Source organism: Tauraco erythrolophus, chromosome 12 (genome assembly GCF_009769465.1).
Source record: "Tauraco erythrolophus isolate bTauEry1 chromosome 12, bTauEry1.pri, whole genome shotgun sequence".
Lineage (NCBI taxonomy): Eukaryota > Metazoa > Chordata > Aves > Musophagiformes > Musophagidae > Tauraco > Tauraco erythrolophus.
In genome coordinates, this window is record NC_141476.1 from 13,940,953 (window position 1) to 13,959,188 (window position 18,236).

The following is an 18,236-nucleotide window of genomic DNA, read 5'->3' on the forward strand; positions in this document are numbered from 1 at the left end:
ACCCGCATGCAAGCGCAATCTCAGAACAGCAACGTATACACATGCACACGCCCCCTCGGTGCGTTAGAAGTGTTGCATTCCAGCACTGGGAACAACGCTGACCCAAACTGAGTAGACTAAAAAATTTAAACATAGTCACATGAATAATTTAGAATCAGAAATGCCTTATAGAAGAAAGCAGCAGTAACAGGCAACAATGTGATGGGCCTGAGGGAAAAGAGTAAAGTCTTGGGAAAGAGATTTCACTTTTCTTTTTAAAGAGTTTGAGTAAGTATTGGTGCTATTAAACCAAGACTTCTGTAGAACATTTGACATTCCAATAAAAGTGATCGCTACAAAGCTAACACTGTAACTAACAATCTAGATTAAAAACCATCTGACAGATTGCAAAAACTAAGTGAAGGAATTATTCTTTGAATATTTTCCCTACTGTCCTGCAAGGATCTGGTCTTGGCTCACTACCATTCAACAGTGTATGATCAATAATCTAGAAAAGCTTCAGTACCCATCCCTGTTAAAACCTGAAGGGGAAAAAAAACCCCAACATTGATGAAGTGCTGAACAGTAATGGGGACAGGTTGCTGCCTTGGACTGCTTGCCTACAGTGGTTTTTACTGAACAATATTGCTAAGTTAGATTCTAGGGGGCTGGGTGATGCAAGGAATGCACAGATTGGATTCGCAAGATTAAAATCCAAATGTCAGGAGTCAGTGAATCCCCAGAAGGGTACCGGTAGACAGCCAAGTAAGAATAGCAGAGCAGGACATAAAGTCTATTATCTATTAATATGATGTTAGTAAGGTCATTACTGCACGAACATACTCTGTTCTGGCATCTACTCTCCAAAAAAGAACGTTCAGAAAAATTAGAAATAGTTTAAAAAACCGACAACAAAAACTAGAGGGATGAAGAAAAAAAATTAAGACATTAAATCCATTCATATAAAGTAAGATTGGAAGGTATTTTGATCATGGTATGTCAAATCCCTGGATCAGGACATTTGCAGCAGTAAAACATCTTCCAAGAGAGATACAATGAAATCCAATGGTTGGCAGCCAAGGTAAGATGGAACTCCAACACAGGGTTGGGTTTTGGGTTTGTGTGTTTTGGTTTTTTGTGTGGTTTTTTTTGTTTGTTTGGTTGGTTTGTTTTTTTTTTTTTTTAAGAGGACATGAGTTGCTCAAGTAACTTACAGAAGTGACTGATTCTTTCTCTGAAGTTCTTAAAGCAAGACTTCTTTTTCTTAAACACATGCTTTACTTCTTGACATTATGCTTCTGGTGTTGAAATCAGTCTGTGAAGACTGACAGAGCAATCAGATATGAGTTCCCTCTACATTTACTAACAAATGGAAACGTAAGCCTCTGATGGTCCTTGCTACTGAAACCTTTGTTTCAATTGCTAATTTGCCTTCTACTTCTGGGAACCTTTAGTCCAATATCGGTAGCACCCACCTTTTAAGGAAGTTGCGGGTGCAATCCTCTTTCCAAGCGGAAGAACCTGGCTCTGTGAGCAAACCTTTACGTACTAATTTGAACAAGTTGGCAGAATCTAAAAATCCAGGAAGGCAGGAAAAACTGGGAGACGCAGACCACCAGAGGAGAAAGAAAGGAATTCTGTGTCCAGAAGCACACACAAAGAGGGACTGGGATGGGTAAATCAGTTGGATCTGGAGAATTCAACGTGGCTGTTTGCTGGGAGCAATCACCCTTCAGATCCAGAGGTATATGCTTGAGAGACAGAGGGAAAGAATATGGCTTCTGACTCTTTCATATGACCAACTGCTGTATTAATGCAGGCCCAAAGTCTTGAGTTGATTGCTAATGAAACGCTAATGGTGGATGAAAAACCAGAGGGGAAAAAAAAAGGCCCCTGGTGGAAAACATCCAGCCCCAGTTGCAGAGCTCGTGTGAACTACAGTGGCTTCCCAAAAGCCTTGTGGTGACCTGGTGTTTTAAAGCACTCAGATGCTGGTGGAATGAATCTTGGCAGTGGATTTGTCATGAAGAAGATTCAAGCTGAAGAAATGGTTCTTGCAAGTGGTAGAACCCTACAGATTAAGGCAGGAGACATTCAAAATCTCATGTAAAGCACGCTAAAAATTTGAACAGGTAACATACATCAGAAGATTTGATTAGAAAAAGAAAATAGCTTAAGAATATACCCCCAAAATACATGCACGGATGATTACCTTTGCTTCAGCCGTCAGTCATTTGATACTAAGTCTCGCTAAGACTGTTTCATGAGAAAACTTTGCAATATATTGTGCAGGATCACAATTCTCCATTTAGCACCAAAAGAAATCCAGAGATTCTGCAAGAAGGATCAGGCTAAGACTCTGGAAGAATGCATTTAATTCAGCTACATGGAATTACACTATATTTTTTATATATTGTATATTTATATTTTTAAATAAAAGGTCTGCTGTTGTAGTCCCTACATAGGTAGAATTCTTTTAGAATTTTAAAAAAAGGTTCCTCTGTCAGGACATCAGGATAAAACTGAAGAAGTGTTCAGATATTTTATTATATTAAAATCTTCCAAATTAAACTATCAACTGGCAAAACAACTCTCAGACTAATTTTTCTAGTATTGAGGAACCTTTTTAAAACCTCAAATTGCAGTGCAAGCTCAGAGCACTTATTTTAAAAGTAGACTTACAGCATCTTACACGTTTGTGAAAAGCTGCTTGATAACAGTAACTCCAAGGCTAAGCTAATCAAGCCTCACAACTAAAAAGAAAGCACCTAAATATGAAGGTAAAAGAACACATACATTTACTATAAACAAACGCAACAAAAAACAGAGAAGTTCGTGCATAGAGTGCTTGCAAAATAACTCCACTTGCTGCTTTAGTATGAAAGCACTGAAGAACAGCAACTTCCCAGTTATCCAATCCTCCTCCAGGGTTCTCAACGAAGGAGTGAACTATGCATTTCAGCTCATTCTTGATCATTCTGAACATGCAAACATCAAGGACTCCTGGGAAAGGCACTGCATTAGGGAACCACAGGTATACTTGTAAGCACCAACCCCCATGCAATGTGTACTATGCACCTGTGTATACAATATAAATATGCACACATGCACATAATTAAACTAGAAATCTTTCTCCTTTCATACAGCCTTGTTGGGTCTCAAATTTCAGCTCTCTGATGCCCTTCTGAAAACACATTTGTCCTTAATGCAAAAACAAACTTATGTCACAGGCAGCATTGCTCAGCATGGGGGACCTACCATCCTGAGGTTGGTCCCAGGGAGCTCAGCAGCTTCCTCGCTGCCAGCCAGGAGGGACCACTGCTCCACCAGGCTCCACTCCACCTCCTCACACCATGTCTACATGCTACTGGCAGGGAGGAGGGAACAGAATCAACTGCAAAGAAACAGTAGCTGAAAGAGGGACAAATAGGGAATTCAAGATGCCAAAGAAGAGAGGAGGCAGCATCAGGCTCCCTTCTCCCTAGAAGGGCTTTCCACTATTGCCCCGCTATCTGCAGCCACAGCTCCGTCGGTTTCACAAGCCCTGCCACAGGCACAATTTACCCTTCAGCTGTGAACTATCATTTTTTTTCCACCCCATGGCAATAACACTCCCAAGCCTTTCATCGCTCTCTCCTCCCCCCTTTCTTTCTGGAAACCACTGCCAGGAGAGAGATCAGCTAGACAAAAAACTTAAAACAAGTGCAAATGTGAAATACAAGGTACAAAAAGTCTTTTGCTATCACTGGACATGCTGCAAACATTGTGTCTAGTAACTGTGGCAATATCTAGCGCAAAAGAAACTTAGCATGAATCTTTTGTTTTTAAATGACATTCAACTCAAACATGCATAGGGAGAGTAAAGTTATTTTATTAAATCATGCACATCACGTGTGTTAGTGCAAATAGTTTAATCTGTACTCCAGAAATTCTATTGTATTTTTATATCTTTACAAAATAGATTTAAAACAATTATTTACTTTAAAAAATGTAATTCTGAAGTTAAGCATTTCAGAACAATATTTGCAATAACCTATATACAAGAGGTACTAAGTACCACTGGCATACGAGTGTTCTGTGGTTGGGTGGCTTCCTGCAACTGAAAAGGATGAAATGAATGAACTAAATGACAATACTTATTTTCTACAAGTCACTTGTGGACTATTTTTTCCAACTAATAATCCTCCCATTAGCAAATCCCATGTAACTTAAGGTAGAACCTTTAACTAAAGGACAATGACCCTTAAAACCTCACAAAGTAAATTATATGCTAAATTTCTATTTAAATATTTAAACTATCGATTGCCATAACATTCTTAAAGCCAATTCAATTGCTGAGATTATCTCCCTATTTTGAAGTTTTCTTTAGCAGAGCCATTTTACTTTACCATTCTTTAGCATATTACTTAAGTCTTTATTAAAGTTTTTTGACAGAACTGTTGAGCTGAACAAGACAACTACGGTCTACATTTAATTCAGCACTAACTACAGTGATTCCCACCAAAAGTCAGCGAATAGCATTAGTTATAGTACTTAGATAAGGAAATAAACTTTGTAATGGGGACCACTGCATCATAGTTACAGCCATGTGATGAGAATGCACAAAATTTCACTACCAAATTAAAATCATCTTGACCTAATAATACATCATCAGGTACATGATTCCAATTTTGTAGTATTTTATGTATCTTAGGCTTTTTTTTTTCAGCTAATCACAGACTTACTGTAGCAGTTCTCTTAATAAAGTTACGCCAACAAAAGCTTATCTAAAGAGCTTCTCCAGCTCAAGTCAGAAAGTATCAAATGACTGAAAAAATAAGTTGATACATGTGGTACGTGAGAAAGTATTCATACTTTTAAAGAACGCATCTCTTTAAATATATGAAATTTAATAAATTACATTCAAACTAAAGTTAACGTAAGTTGAATCACTGCACTGTGTCCATCAAATGACCAAGTACTTGCTCCCAGAAATACCTTAGTTCACTCAAGAACACACATGCTTACACTCGCACACACGCACACTAAATACTCTAGGCTGGTCTTCACCATCAATATCTCTATCTCTTTAAGGCTGGACATGAATTGTGTTTATTCCCAAAAATCATTAATAAAGCAATCCTTATCAAAGAAAAATATGCTTCCTTCAAAAGGCGTGGTAAGAGAAGTTTTGTTAAGTCTTGTTCCCAACAGCTCAGTGACTAACAGCAAGTAAAATGGTATACTATTTTTTTTTTAAAATAAAAATAAAAGTCATACTGAAAGGCACTGAGCATACTGCATCTGTTTTCCAAGTATCTGCAAGGTTACTTGGCTTGGGTATCCAAATCTGAAATGTGTTTTTCTTTTTACACCTGGCAATCAGATTCTAATGTAAGTGTCCACAACCCTAGCCATTATAAATAATTTGGTACCAAGAAGCCTACTTTAGGCCACCATTATAGTATTCAGAATCCCAACATGCTAATTTAAAACTTGCATGAAATTGTAAGCAAAAATATTGCTCACAGTATGATGAATCACAATTTTATTCCCTCTTTACAGACAGATACATTTTATACAGTTTAAAGCAAATGACCCTACTGCTGTTCTCACGCAGAGCTGTGCTGTATTAAGAGGTAAAAAGGAAGAGAATTAATCTGTTTTCCCTCAGTATATGAATGTTGCCAGCTTCTAAAGGGAGGACGGTGTATGGATTCAACAACAGTTCTCATGGAGAAGCTCTGGTTAGGCCTGGGTACAGCACCACGGCTGTTACAGCAACCAAAGCTGCCATCACAGGCATCCAAGGCCATTGTCTCTGTGTGGAGAGAAAAAAAAAATCAATATCATATTTGTTCTAAATCATACTAATCAGTTTACCCCGTGGTTCCTGAAAGTCCTGAGTACCTGTTGATAGGCATCACTACAATGTTACCCACGAGCCCTGCTGCAGGCTAGTCCTGGCTTAGAGCACCACAGTAAACCATGTTTCTCTAGCAAAGGGAACTCCACAACTCTTCACGACTGAGGATCACCAGGAGAACTTTTGGCAGTTCCGAATTTCCAGCTTCATTACTGTATGCACCTCAAAGAAATCTGCTATTAAACATGCGAGGGCTTAAGATATTTAAAACATCACTTGTGCCAAGTAATCGCTAGACTCAGGTTTATGCAGTACTGACATCTTTAACTTCGCTTTTGAATGTTTAAATCCAGGTCTATGAAGTCAGTTTGCAGCAGATCCTAACAACATCATTTCAAAATGATTGTCACAACGTTTCATGACAACAATAGCATTTTAGGAGGAGGACACACTGAGAGACGTTAGAGAAAATGCAAGCTGAGAGTTCAGAATACAAACCAACCACCTATTTCTCATCTTGTCTTTTTTTTTTCATCTTCATAGCAATAGTGAGAAAAAATTAAAGTTTTTAGAGCCAGAGAGGAATTTCTTAGTCCATAAATAGGAATAAAAGCTTGTTGATTTTTATTATTAGAGGCAAACTCTTCATTTTTCATAGTTAATTAAGCAATTAAGTGTTTTTACAGGCCCTAGCATCGCAGCATTGTGCAAAAGGTAGCCCATTCGCTAAAGACAAACTGAGACGGAGTTAGAAGAGGCACATTCAGGACCAGTTAGAATGAAATTCATTATTAGAATTCCAGAAATCACACAGATGTTAAATGATTAGTTGATTGCTCAGCTCTTCAGTATCAACAGAATGGCATACTAAATGAAGGGTTTGCTTCAGGTAAAGAAATACCTGTGAGCATTTCACCATGCACTATTTTATACAGAAATGGCACAAACAGGTGAGAGGGACAAACATACATTGACTGAACAGTAGTGCTTGTACCTTTCGCTACCACAATGGGCCGTAACACCAATACAGGAAAGCCAGGATTAGGCCGATGAATACGGCTGGGACGGGTTGTAATATGGAAGGCTAAAGAAGGGAAGGGATATTAAAAATCACTTTGTGCTATAAATCAATCAGGTAAAGATGATTTAGAGAGGGGAAAATAAGTCAGTGAGTTTTGTTTTAATTGAAATGTATTAAAGACATCTAACACAACACAGCATTATCTAATCTGGTATACAGAGTTAGTACACCATTCTACTCAAATGAACGGGGATGTTTAAAAATAAAGGGAAGTAAGCAGAAAATGTTCTAAGAAACCTCTTGTCACAACTTGGAATTTAGCACTTAAAAACAATTCAAATCTTAAACTGATCTGCCTGTATCTTATTATAGTTGGTTTTAGTTCCTCTAAGTGATAAGAAATCCAGTTGAGACTTCCTAAGGCAGAAAGACTTGCACCAGATACTGAATTTTTCAGCTACTTCTTCATTCCTTGCAAGTTTGCCTTTCCCATCACCAGCCTCCAGGAAAAACAATCTTTTTCTTCCATTAGTGAACCAATTGCAACTATGTCCACAGGCAAACTCAGTAGTTGAGACATTTCCGTGAGATTGCAACATGACTGTACAATCGGCACTAAGTTACTATAAAGCAGGGACGTACATTTCTATCAGAGACACCACAAAGAGCAGCATCTCTGGCAAGTCATCGGCCTTCTGACCAAATGCAATTCTAAAAATCAATCAAATGTTGCAGTTGGGCCAAACTACCAGCTGGCAAGACCTCAGGCTTATGGCCTCATTAGAACTACCTACATATTTTCTTAGCTACATTAAATTAACTGTGAACTACTGCACATTCTGGATGGACAGCCTCTATCCTTAATATGATAAAATGAAAGCAAAAAAGGACCTAATTTCTTTTTAAGCTGTCCTTGGAAGACGTCTGCTTTCTCTGTATCCTCACCTATATATGTGTGCACACAAACAGACACGCAGAGGTTAAGTTCAAACCATGCTAAATACTTTCTAAAGAACTTTTTTGTGCTGAAGCCACCTTGATTTTGTTCAGTCGAATAAATACATAACAAATTAATGTTTGAAGACTTTCTAAAACATTGAGATTCATAAATAAAATCTCATCCTGTTATGAGTTTGTAGAAGTCACTTAGTCATAGAACCTCCAATATGGTTCAAAACAGGAATCTTAAAAGGTATTCTAGTCTCTGCCATTCCATTCAAATTTGGTTTAATCAAGGCAAATATTTAATAGACAAATTATGTGTAACTATTAAAGTAATTTTCATGCAGGATTATTTTTGTGTCATTGGTGCCACAAATCAGAGTGCCACCTTCCCACAGAATGCATGTTGGTAGAAATAATCACAGCAGTGTTCAAAAAAGTGCCAGAAGTTTAAGACAACCAGAGCAGCTCATGTTCTCAAACCATTCACATAAACAAATCTGTCATATAAAGCACATCAAGAAATAATCAGTGACTTCAAGCATGCAAGCACAAGTAGTACACCACACTGCCAAGCGTTTCAGAACACAATACTTTTGTTTAAAAGTAACACTTCAGTGTAAAAACTTAATATTCAAATGATATCCCAAACGGAGTACAGAAGCCTTCTCTTTTCATAGAGTCATAAAATGGTTTGGGTAGGAAGGGACCGCAAAGATCATCTAGTTCCAACTCCCCTGCCATGGGCAGGGACATCTTCCACTAGACCAGGTTGCTCAAAGCCTCATCCAACCTGGCTTTGAACACTGCCAGGGATGGGGCAGCCACATCATCTCTGGGCAATATTTCTAACATTTGTTAGGTCACTGAACAATTCAATGCATTTGTTTATTATTATTATTATTATTTCACTTTTTGAAGTTATATGCATTCATGGTTGTGGAATCTTGGCAAATGAAACAGATGATAAATATCCACCACATTAAATGAAATTGCTTCCAAACGATTAGACTTTCCCCCTCACAAACTTCTCAATCTGTAACAAATCTGCTTATTGTCAAGGAGCATTTAACTACGTGCTTCATCAAAAAAGTGCACCTTGTTTCAGAATACAAAGGTATGAAAACTCAGATAAAGATGGGCTGCAACAAAAGAGAAACCCCACGGTGCGAAGTCACTTTCTGTGGGACACTGTCCTTGGAAATTAAGTAGCAGATAACGATTATAGCATAAGGAGACAATGCTACTTGAAAAATTTGACCTTGGAACTCAGCCCAGTATCCATGATGCTTCTAATAATCCACAAGATAGATATGTTTTACATTACTGTAAATGCTTGTGAGTAACGCTTGCTTGAACAAGCTTGTCCTGCAGGTCCTTATATAGTTGGATGCTCTTCATCATACCCTGACCTTCAGGTTTCAACTGTCGTAACTATCACCTCCTCTGGAAGCAGATTTTGGCAACTGCTGTGGTTCCTGGTTTCATTTAAATACTCACCTCAAATTCTTCCTAAAATTCCCCTTACCTTGCAAGCTTTTCCTCTTTCATCAGGTACTCCAATTCCCTTCAGTGTTTTTTCCCTCTACTATCCCCCTTTTTCCACTGATCATTTTAATCCCGAGGTTAACATTTTTAACAGAGCAGAAAACCTCACATTCGCAATTACTTATTTAGTGTGATCTCTTCTACTAGAATGGGAGTTACCTGGCTGGTTGTTTTTGACTTCTGCCTACTTAAGCAACTGTTATCTGAGCATTGCAGAAAAGTTCTAAGCAGAAAGCAGGTTCCACGAGAACTGTAACACCATATTCCTGAAAACATGGCCGAAAAAAAGCGAGAAGGGCTTTGAATTCTTTACATCTTTGACAGCTCTACTATGTTAGAGGTTTACATCCAGTAATTGACTATGGCAAGAGTATTCATACAAACTTCGAGCACCTAGCAGACAGCTGATTTTAGAAGAGGACGGTACCTGTAAAACTTTCTTCATAGCCAAAGAGTCTTCTATAAGGCTATCACAGAGCATTCATTATCCTCCTGTTTTGTACTGGCCACTACAGGAGTTGTGCAACCCGCACTGATCATAGAGGCAGTACAGGAAGACAATAAACCATCTAACACAGTGTAGTAAGGTATCTAAAATAAGGCTGTGACCACTTTATAATGGGTCTGCCACACTGTAAACATTTGGAGAATTTCAGAAGTCTCAGTATAAAAAAAGTTGTCCTTGCTGTCCCTATCAATTTGAATGATACAATCCCTCAAATTAATTGCATCGGAAAAGAATGTTTTCATGGTCTTTGCAGTTGGATGGTCCAACTGCACTGTTTAAAGCATGAGCTGATCAGGGATAACCATTGTTAAGAAGCATAAGCAAGAAGAGGGAGGGAACATCCATGGTAATAAACACTAATAAAATAAAAGCATTTTGAAAAAAGTTGCTTAATTCATTTGGATCCAGGTTTCTCAGCTTTTACCCATGTATCACTTTCCAAAATTAAAAAGTTGCTTAGTTCTGGTTCACTAGTATTTAAGCCAGATGTTTTCAAGAGAGCAGATATGTAAGGCTGTATTTCAAACTGTCACACAACTGTAAATTTAACTTGCGTGCATTACTGTAACAGTGTAATGACCTGCGAATTTGCATAGGTAGTACCAGAATGGAATTTTGCATATAATATGGTAAAAAGAACTTTTTTCTTGCCCCCTCCTTATTTTTTTTAAAGCCCATCCTTTTCTATTTGATACATATTCCCTCAATCAACAGAATTGCCAGTGTCATAACTCAATTTCCCCATATATTTTGTACAGACTTACGTTGTTTCCTTTTTCTTGTAGCAGCTTCAGGTTTTCTTTACATTGTTTGAGTTCTTCCGTGAGTGACTGATTTTGTTGTTCAGCCATCTCATACTTTGCCTTCAGCTCTGAGAGCACAGTCTGTGTTCTTTCATACTAAAGACAAAGAGAAAACAGTTTGCGGACCTCTGGACACCCAACACGTGCTTACATTTGTTTAGCACACAGTGTCCTTTTCTGTCATCTGCCTAGAGTAACTCACCTTGCATCAGTACACTCTCTTTTCATTAAAGCAGGGTAGAAAAATTTCAGTTAACTTTTTTTTTCTAAATGAAGATTTTTGTCCCTGACAAAGGGAAGGTCTAGGATTACGAAAACCAAGGAAATATGAAGTAAATGCAAGGCCTTAATTCATCTCTCCTACCAAACAATTACTCATGATCATAACAGCATGGACTATAAAAATCTATGAAGACAAAACAAGAAACAGGGGAACAAGGAGTCCCTTACATTTAAATAATTTAAATACTGGTCTTACATCTAGGCTGTAGCTTAAGTATCTACACCAAACTAACAGGTGCAAAACCCAACATTCTGTATCAAATAAATCAAACCCTCTTCCCACACAGCTAACTCAAACATAAAAGTAAGGCATTAAAAAAATATTATGCCTTATTACTATCATGCCATAATCCTCATGAGGTGTAGGTCAAGTACAAACAATACTGGGTGAAATGTGTGTCATGTTCCTACAGTATGGGCAGCTTCTTTTTCAAACAGCTGTACATTCAATTTTTTCTATAGATCACAAGCTTCTAGTAGTCCTCATGACAGGGATTAGTAAGGACAGAATCAATGACTTTCAGTACTGGCATTTACCACAAATTTAAAAGATTAGGCATCTTACCACAGAATAGCAAGACTGGGTTTTTCAAATTTTGAAAATGGTAAGGAATGTGACATGGATGAATTCATGACAAAGCAAAGCAAAGGACTGCAAAAGAAACTAAAAGCAATGACTTGGGAAAACTTCACTTAATATGCTCATAAAAGAAATCAAGTAATTGTTGGAGGCTATGGTCTTCTTCTAGACATAATCTTTAGAGGGCTAGGCAGATGAAATGTATGCTCAAAATGCTAGCTTTCCCTTACACACTTGGTAATCATCTTCAGCAGCCTAGTGATCCAGTAAGATAAAATGAGACCTTTGTAAAGAACGTGTAGTCTCATTGTCAAAAGAGTTTAAAGCTAACTAGGAAGATCATACTGTCTAAAAAGAAATAATTTTCGCCTTGTAAGAGCTAATAAAAGTCTACAGCATGATGTTCAAGAAGACTCTGAATAAGGGTTTACCTGTTTGAGCAGCTTGAAATTAAATTCACTAAGGTAACGCATGAAAGCAAACTTTAGGAAGTTCCCAAAACACATGCAAGTTATCTTGTCTGAAACATGCATTCAAGCCCCAGTTTATATAGTATTAGCTACCATAAAAGTACTTGCAATAAAAGTATGAAAAATGTTCATTTCTAGAAATCTTACATTTTTCCTTTCCTTTTAGCTTAAAAGTCAAAGTCATTGGGCAATATATTCTCTCAAAATAGAAATAACGTTTCGTGTTACCTCTTTCTGAACATCTTTTGCTTGACTCTCAGCTTCGCTGAGTTGGCTTTTTAGACTAGCTGCATCCTGTTGATGTTTTTCTCTCAAAGATCCCATCTGATTTTCGAGTTCCTTTCGAGACATTTCAAGAACACTTATATCGCTGGTGAGCGCTAAACTCTGTTTCTGAGAGCTGAAAAACAAAATCCAATTGATTCCTCATGTGTTTTAAATTTAAAGAAACAAGATATTCTTTTAAAACACTTCTCATCCTTTCAAGCTTCACACATTACTTGTATTTAACATGGAAGTATTAGCTTAGAGCAATCATAAGTCACCATTGTTTCCCTACACAAAGTACTCGCACAAAAGGCTGGCCATAGTCTTGTTTTTAAATACATGTGCACAGCTTATAGATTCTAATTAATTATACACACTAATTTAAATAAGTTACCATTTGTGATTTTTAGCTTCTCATTTTACTTTTTATAATTCACTAAGTATTTATTATATACTTCGAAGCATTTTGAAACACATTAGTAATGAGAAGTCTGTCCCAGGTTGTTAGAAGTTATTTACACACACTTTGCTTACTCCAGTCGTACAAACTGATAGGTAGTATATTCTTCAACTGTTTAGTACAATTGTGTAATAGCTGTAGAAAACTCCAAATTAAGCCATTACAGACTTCAGTGTAATAACTGAGAAGCGTTAATTCATGCTTGTGCAAGACAAAGAAAATCCAGAGAGATCTTGCAAATCTCTGTCATGCAAATCCTGTATTTGCTCATATGACCTTCCGTATGATAAAATACAAGTGGAAATCAGGGCATGATGGAACAAAAAGAAAGGTTTGATCCCTGTAAAAGAACACATTACTTCCAGAAATGTTTTACTGTGGGAAATTTCCATTTTTTTTCAATTAGATCTTACAACAGTGAGGAAGCCAGAAAAAAAAACCCACAACACAAAAAAACCCTAAAAAACAGATATTTAAGCATCATGGTAAAATTCAAATCTAGAATAAAACAAAGTTTCTGTCCCACATTTACTTCGTGAATTAAATTTCAATATCTGAAACGGAAAAACAATGTAATAATGGCAGTTGAAGGGATAAGAGGGGAAATTACTTCTAGGTAGAAGATTTAGACAGCCTTTAGTAATGTCACATGTTTGAACAGCAAAAGAAATACAGTAAAAATACAAATACTCCTGCACTCTAAAATCCTTCCCAAAAGATATGGCACTTGCAATAAAACAATTTGTATTTTTCTGTTAAGCAAAACATGATATAAAATACTGTTTCTGCCCATCATCACTATTTATCATGGGACAGGCTTCCATGAGACACGATACTATCTGAAAATCATTCTTCACCCTGAACATGAAGAAAATTTTAGGCTAGGAAATCTGTCATATATTATCTTTTAAGTAGAAGGATAACTGTTAAGTCCACAATGCATGCCTTCCAAGTCCTCATTATAAGCAGCAAAATAAGTCAGGTTACACTATGAAACTATAACGTCACTGATAAGTGTCCTGGTTTCAGCTGGGACAGGGTTAGTTCTTTTTAGCAGCTAGAAGAGCTCTGTTTTGGTTTTAGTCTGGGATTCGTTAGGAGAAGAACGCTGATAACGCACTGATGTTTATAGTTGGCACTGAGACCTCAAGGACTTTTCAGCTGCCGTGTTCTTGCCAGTGTGCAGGAGCACAACAGGCTGGGAGGGAGCATAGCTGGGATGGGGGGTCCGCAACTCCCCTTACGATTTGAACTTAGACACGACACTAAGTAAAATAGAAGTATTTGCAAAACAGAAAGAAATAGCTTGGTATATGAATTTGGCATGAAAGTGTGTTCTGCCCAATACTATGATATAAATAAAACTTCAAAAAATATTTCTTGAAACACCATTAGACATTTAGTACCACTTTTGGGAAGAAAAAACAACAACAAAAACGCCTCTTCAGCTACTATGATGTCTTCCTAGACAAATCCACTGTGCCCTTACCTAGAAAGCTCCTTCTCCTGTCGCTGAAGTTCAGACGTAAGCAAAGTATTTTCCTTCCTTAGTGTAACACATTCAGCTTCCAGAGCACTCCACTCTGCCTTCAACTTCTCAAGTTCACCTGCAATGAATAAAAGTTAATTGAACCAAGTAAAGTTATTTCATGACTGCTTCAAATATCACCAGCTAATAAATGGAGGAAAAGCTGGTATCAGTCATAAATCTCAAATATATTTGATTATAATAATGTCCTATTAATTCTCTCACAAGCACTTATAAAACATTATAATATCTTCTACTGTTATGAGGTTTGTGAGCCTTTTTTTATGTGAGTTTTTTCTAAGGCACAAAGGGGTAAAAAACAGTCTGTTTATGAGTCTACTCAAGTATTTTAGAAACAGCAACAGAAAAGTGTATTTGAAGAAAACAATTTCCCAAGCTTGAAGATAGCAAACAACTAGAATCACTAGTACCATGCCTCCACCGCAAGGAAAAGAGTGTTTAAAGCAATAACTAAAGGGTGAAAATGAGACCTTTGAAATAAATCAGTCACTGGTAAAACAGATAAAAATCAATGTTACGCCTGTCTTGGTAGTGTGATGACAGAGACTGGAGCTGAAATTGGAAAAAGGCTTCTCTTACAACTTCACAAAGATTAACTGATTCAGAATTTAAAGCATGTTTTACATATGCCAGTTTCTCTGTGGCATGCACAAAGTCTCAGCATGAGCTTTTGAACTCTATTAGCAGATTCTCCAAGACCTGAAGCTATGGGCCTGGAGTAGTGGCTCTCAAGCAGTCCTCATGAGATGCGAGTGCATCGCACGTGAAGTGAAATGCAAATGAATGAGCCCAGAAGCAGCCCTATGCTGGCTGAGCACAACCTATTTGTATATCTCTACATCACGTGTCCAGAGTAAAGCTTGAATTTTAGATTTATTTTAACATTTTTATGTTAAAAATGAGATAGCATCAACAGTTTTATTAAGCCACAAAACACAGTTGCTTGTCTCGAGTGAAGCTACACCCATTTACAGGCTTAAATGACGCAAGTCACGCAAGTCTCTTTGGAAGTCTGTGGCAGTATCAATCCCTCAAACAGTACAAGTTTTCCATCTTTTCTAAGTGGAATTATACTTGGTCTACTTTTAATATCAAAGGGTACCTACGCTAATTTAGGCATAACTGACAATTACTATTTAGGAAGTACACAAACCAGCTTTTGTAACACTACAGGCCTTGATACACGTCTACAAACACCCCCAAATGTGTATGTATATATACAGACATAGCAAATGACTGCAGCGGGACACATAAACAGTGACCTGAATAATGACATTCATCAGATTGAGAAGGATGTGACGGTTAGCACCGGTCTGTGACATTCTTTTAATCAAGCACCTTTTAAGCGAGTAGCCTCTTCCTTCTGCTGATCCTCACACTGCTGACATCTTTGCTGAAAACTGGCTTGCAGACTGACAATTTCTTTTTCGTAATCTGAGGCATCTTTCCGCCACCGTTCGAGTTCCGCTCGCACTGTTTGCAGCTCATCTTGCAACGCAGAAATATCTGTATCTCGTTCTGATGCTGCCTTTTCTGCTTTTTGCTGAAGTGACAGAATCTCATTTTGAGCACTGACTAGTTCATTTCGAGTGCTTGAAATTTCATTCTCCTTTGCCTCACGAAGATTCTCAATATCTTCTTGTAATCTTCGCAACTGAGCTGGAAGGCATATGTCAATGTTAGTATTTTTAATAACTGTATTTACAGAAAATCTAAAACCATAACTCCCTTTCTCAACTTGTTGACATATAATAGGACTAAAGAATCTCAATCAATTGAAAAATATATTAATCTTGTCAAACGCTGTATCCTTAAAGAGATATCTATATGAGGTCATGTATTACAGAGTCTCAAAAGAAACAACAACTATGGTTGGACAAAGTTTTCTGAGAGAGGGTTGTGTTCTGTGTGTGATAGTAAAGCAACTCTCCAAAATCTGAATCCAAGATTTAGATCTAATTTCATTGTAAGCAAAACAAGTAAAGGGCACTGCAGGATTCAGAGGTAAGATGAAAAGCAAGAAAACTTCTGTGACAAGCCAGTCACAAAGCTACATTGAAAACGTTTGCCTGTTCAGCAGTTAACTTGTGATGTCTATAAATATTTGAGGCACAGAGTCTAATTTCTACTCCAGTTTCAACACATAGCAAAGAAAAAGTTACTTTACTACTTTGCAAAAAGCATATTTCAAAGCAAAAGATTAATTTTGAATTGAAAGGGACAGTTGCACCAAATATACCGAACTAAAAGTTGTTCTGTAGCATTTACAGTTTATTGTAAATGTGCAGTAGTCACATACACGATAGGCTATTTTACATTTCTGCACGAAGCAAACCTTATAAATTTATTTAAGAGGATTCATTCTACCAATGAAGAGAAGAGACGAGACTGAGTAGCACAAAAAAACCCTAAACCTTTTGAGTGCTCTGAAGATAAAATAGTTACAGTAAGAGGCACTGGATCATTCAAAGCTGAGAGAGATTGGAGAGGAAGGAGAAGGGGCATCTGTTACAGATTACGTCTTTTGCATTTTCTGAATTATGATTAGAACCATTGGAATTGACAGGAAACATTTCACAACAAAATTCAAAGATATGGTGAAAGAAATCACATTTAAAGCATACACTCAAGTAACATTTTCCTTTATTAGTGCTTATGATGCCACAGAAACAGTCAAATCTATATATTTTCCTTAAAAGAATGGGGTGAAAAAAATAATTTCCTACCTTGCAGAACATTTATTTGTTTGTTAGATTCTTCAACTTGCACTCGATATGCTTTTCTCTCTTCTTCCAATAGTGCTATAATTGAAAATGAAAAAGTGTCCAAAAGTTTTTGTTAGTAAGAAGTACTTCAGCTGTGTAGTTATTTGAGTCACAACTTCCCCTTAACTGAAAAGATTAAAACAATCATATTACTTCAGTAAGTTATCAAAACTAGTAACTGTGTAAGTAGTTTATTAAAAAGTTAATATTAAGACATCATTCCATTACTGTGGTAGTATTACAATTAATTTGAAATTAATATAATCTGTTGTCTGATCCAAAAACTCTATGTGTGCTAAATGCAAACTGGTGTGGGATGAGAAAAAAAGCTGTAAGTATATCCGATAAAGAACACTGAACAATATGCAATTAAAATGGACTATGCTATTTCCTGCCAAAAATAACCCACAGTTTTGCTGAGGATAACGATACAGCTACCTATCTGATAGGATGAGGAACTACCACTGAATACATTAAATTATGTGCATTATCTGACTGAAATACAGATTAATCAGTATCTGTAGATGAATATATTTTACAAGGATTAAATATATGGAGCTCAAGTATGTACTCAATACTATGAAAAGATGTTGGTTTATCTTGAACCAAGAAGTCAGAGCTCAGACTATATATAGAGTTTAGGAAAAAAGGAAAAGTTTCTGACATTGTGTGCAGAAGTGAATGCTATGAAACAAGTTTATCTAACAGACAGTCAGCAAATCCAGAGCCCCTTTTAAGACTACGTGATAAATACCATTTTAATAGATACCCTACACAACCAAGTTGATCTGGGTCTCACCTTGAAGTTCAAAGCATTTTTGTTTACTTGTCCTAGCTAGCTCTTGGGCTTCAATCAGCTCCTTGTGCAGTTGCTGAATTTCTTGCTTAGCCTCAGTCTCTGACTGTGCACCCTGCAATTCATCTGATAAAAGAACATTTTCTTTAAATCATAAATTTGTACAACACTTTAATTTGCACTGCCACGTGATGACTTGTGACTTTTCATTCAAATCATCCCAAGTTAGTTAAACTCAAAATTGGATTAGGAAAATATTAGCAAAAATATTAATATACTTTTAAAAGGAAGAAAACATATGCAACCTTTAAAACATTCATTTTATATATATATATATATATATACACATAAAATGCAGTATAAACCAAAAAATAACAAACAAGAATTAGCATTTTTAAAAACACTGTAAAGATTAGCAAGG

The 18,236-nt window shown here is 36.9% G+C and overlaps 1 protein-coding gene across 25 annotated transcripts in view; it reads right to left on the minus strand.

Moving 5' to 3' along the window:
- Positions 1-3,599: 3,599 nt before the first annotated feature.
- Positions 3,600-18,236, minus strand: part of SLMAP (sarcolemma associated protein) — an 85,363-nt gene continuing 70,726 nt past the window's right edge. For 16 of the 25 annotated variants that reach the window (XM_086619127.1, XM_086619119.1, XM_086619122.1 and 13 more), the window contains 7 exons: positions 17,819-17,941; positions 16,981-17,055; positions 15,593-15,913; positions 14,195-14,312; positions 12,207-12,378; positions 10,608-10,742; positions 3,601-5,779 (listed from right to left, as the gene is read on the minus strand). In XM_086619127.1, the coding sequence (XP_086475253.1) occupies positions 5,690-5,779; positions 10,608-10,742; positions 12,207-12,378; positions 14,195-14,312; positions 15,593-15,913; positions 16,981-17,055; positions 17,819-17,941 (1,034 nt within the window). In that variant the 3' untranslated portion in view covers positions 3,601-5,689. Of the gene's footprint in view, positions 5,780-6,818; positions 6,909-10,607; positions 10,743-12,206; positions 12,379-14,194; positions 14,313-15,592; positions 15,914-16,980; positions 17,082-17,818; positions 17,942-18,236 lie in introns of all 25 variants that reach the window. The other 9 variants (XM_086619129.1, XM_086619120.1, XM_086619114.1 and 6 more) reach the window with 2 other exon arrangements.